Source organism: Garra rufa, chromosome 21, assembly GCF_049309525.1.
Source record: "Garra rufa chromosome 21, GarRuf1.0, whole genome shotgun sequence".
NCBI lineage: Eukaryota > Metazoa > Chordata > Actinopteri > Cypriniformes > Cyprinidae > Garra > Garra rufa.
In genome coordinates this window covers 33,284,325-33,286,931 of record NC_133381.1, presented here as the reverse complement: position 1 = coordinate 33,286,931, position 2,607 = coordinate 33,284,325, and the positions used below count along the sequence as shown (strand labels likewise).

Below are 2,607 nucleotides of genomic sequence, written 5' to 3'. Positions count from 1 at the left end.
GCTCTGTCACCCTGGATGGGGTCTGGCATTTTCAGGTTTCTCCAGAAATGCTTGATTGGGTTCAAGCCTAGGCTGTGGCTGGGCCACTCAAGGACATTTACAGAGCTGTCTATAAGCCACTCTTGCTGTGTGCTTAGGGTCATTGTCCTGTTGGAAGGTGAACCTTCTGCCTAGTCTGTGGTTCTTAATACTCTGGACAAAATCCTGGTACATTTAGCTAGTACATTTTATGAATTCATTGGTGAAGGAATTGCGAAAGACAAGCAGAGGTTTAAAACATACATTTAATGTATAAAATGTTCATTTTAATTACGAAGGGGTCTTTAGTGCCCCTAATGAAACATCATTGTGTGCTGCTATAGCAGACAACATTTAAAAATGGTTTGGTCATTTTGTCTTTGGTTTTACAATATGTGATTAAAAAGAGTGACAAAAAAGCAAAAATCAAGCTCCTCTAAAAAATTATAGAGTGCGTAAACCTATGAATAGAAAAGAAAAATACAGTTAGTGCTGGTTATGTGTCATCTACTGTATAGGTAAAAATGATTATTTCCTCATTTTATGTGGTGAACTCACTTGTGCAATGACCTATTTAAATGTATGGCTCTCAGTGCCACCACGTCCAAAACCTGAGGAAAAAAGAAAGATAATTACTTAGAATTATACCTGACAGTTGTTGGTTTTAAATAGAAAATATGGTATTGCCATGTCTAGTTGACCCTATGGCACGAACTAAAAACACACAAAAATCTTGACACTGTCAAGCAATGTGTCAAGCACTGATGCAAAATTTAATTACATAACAGAAAATTCTCTGGATAACTGATAGCAAGATGTTTGTGTGCCACTGGATGATCTATAAAAGTTTTATAGTGATCAAATACTGCTCTAAAGTAGTCCTTAGTCCATTTGTTTATGAAGTGAAGTACTAATCTATGTCATGTGATGCTCTAGTTAAAAAGCAACCCTACAGTACAGTAAAACAGAGCTGGTGACGCATTAAAGAAGCTTACCTTTGGGTCCAAAGAGCGCAGAGTAGCATGGGTTGTTACAATAGGGCTTCCCTTCGTGCTGTAAGGTGAGACACATTAGTCAGTGCACGGTACATTAATGAACTTGAACGGGGGCCATTATGCAAGACCTTCCTCAGGTCGTATTGACAGACTAACCCCCTGAAGTGTTTATGTAAGGTAAAAATATGCCAAAAGTTAACTGGACTCCATTAAGTCTGCCTGGTACATTAATCTGTGCTCTGTTCCAGAAAGAAGTTGGCAGGCCGTGTGTATTTCTGCGAGAGACTTACCTCTGCGTGTGAGCCAGCCGACAGGGTCTTGTTGCATTTCTCACATTTCAGACAGGGTCTATGCCAGTCTTTGCCAAGTGACGTCACTCTCTCAGCTGAAAAATCAATGATAAACATCATTAGGTCACATAAATATGAAAACCATATATAAATAGGCACAAAGGGATTGATTAATGCAGAACTGCAGTGCACATTAGTCACAAAATTACCCATTTATTGATTCATTTTTTAATTCACTCCATCTACGGTGACGGCAGTTCTTAGCCACAATATTTGAGATCCATCTTTTCACACCGATGACAACTTAGGGACTCATATGCAACTATTACAGAAGGTTTACATGCTCACTGATGCTCCAGAAGAAAACACAATGCATTAAGATGGGGTGAAAACTTTTGAACAGAATGAAAATGTGTACATTTTTCTTATTTTGCCTAAATATCATATTTTTTTTTCATTTAGTAGTGCCCTTCAGAAGCTTACAAAAGATACTTACATGTTTCCAGGAAGACAAAATAAATGAAATTTCCCCTGATCTTTAAATTAAAAAAGTTTTCACCCCCGGCTTTTAATGCATTGTGTTTCCTTCTTTCCTTCTTCCTTCGCATTAGTGAGCATTTGAACCTTCTGTAATAGTTGCATGTGAGCCCCTCAGTTTTCTTCAGTGTAAAAAGATGGATCTCAAAATCTCAAAAGTCATTGTTGGAAAAGGTTGAAATACAGAAAAATGCTGAAAAAACACAACATTTATACCTGAATGATTTTTTCTGAAGAACAGCAGACATTTTATCTGTTCAAGGCAAACAAGGGTCTCATGAACAACTATCACTAAAAAAACAATTTTAAGAATCAAGCGTATGTAAACATTTGAACAGGGTCATTTTTTATAAATTCAACTATTATTTTCTCTTGTGGACTATATGTAAATGTCTTTTCGTGAAATATCAGTACTAAAGTACTGGAAGGTGTATGTAAACTTTTGACTTCAACTGTATTTGACTAAGACCTGGCGAAGTGTGAAAACAAGCCTAATTTAGCCCATTTGACCAAATTTAAATCATTTAGCTGATTACTTCCAAAAAGTCATTGCACAAAATGGCTAAAGAGAAACGTTTATTTCCATCTGGGCCTGTTTATAATCTCATAGACAACTTGGAATCTAAAGAATCACTCATTAGCTTTTAAGTTGTTTTTATAGTGGAGTCACACTGGGAAAATTAGCTGACTTGCAGCTATTATGTAGTTCAATTAAACCCATGATGAACTTTTAATGTCAACAAAGCTTAAACTGAAATCTGAAGTCT

General features: G+C 36.5%; 1 protein-coding gene across 1 annotated transcript; it reads right to left on the bottom strand.

The window, feature by feature from the left end:
* Positions 1–266: 266 nt before the first annotated feature.
* crip1 (cysteine-rich protein 1) lies at positions 267–1,456 on the bottom strand. The gene is made up of 4 exons (XM_073827029.1): positions 1,304–1,456; positions 1,014–1,071; positions 577–629; positions 267–479 (listed from the first exon to the last, which is right to left on the bottom strand). The coding sequence occupies exons 1-3, from the start codon at positions 1,421–1,423 to the stop codon at positions 589–591; spliced, it is 219 nt and encodes a 72-aa protein (XP_073683130.1). The 5' UTR covers positions 1,424–1,456; the 3' UTR covers positions 267–479; positions 577–588.
* Positions 1,457–2,607: the final 1,151 nt, after the last annotated feature.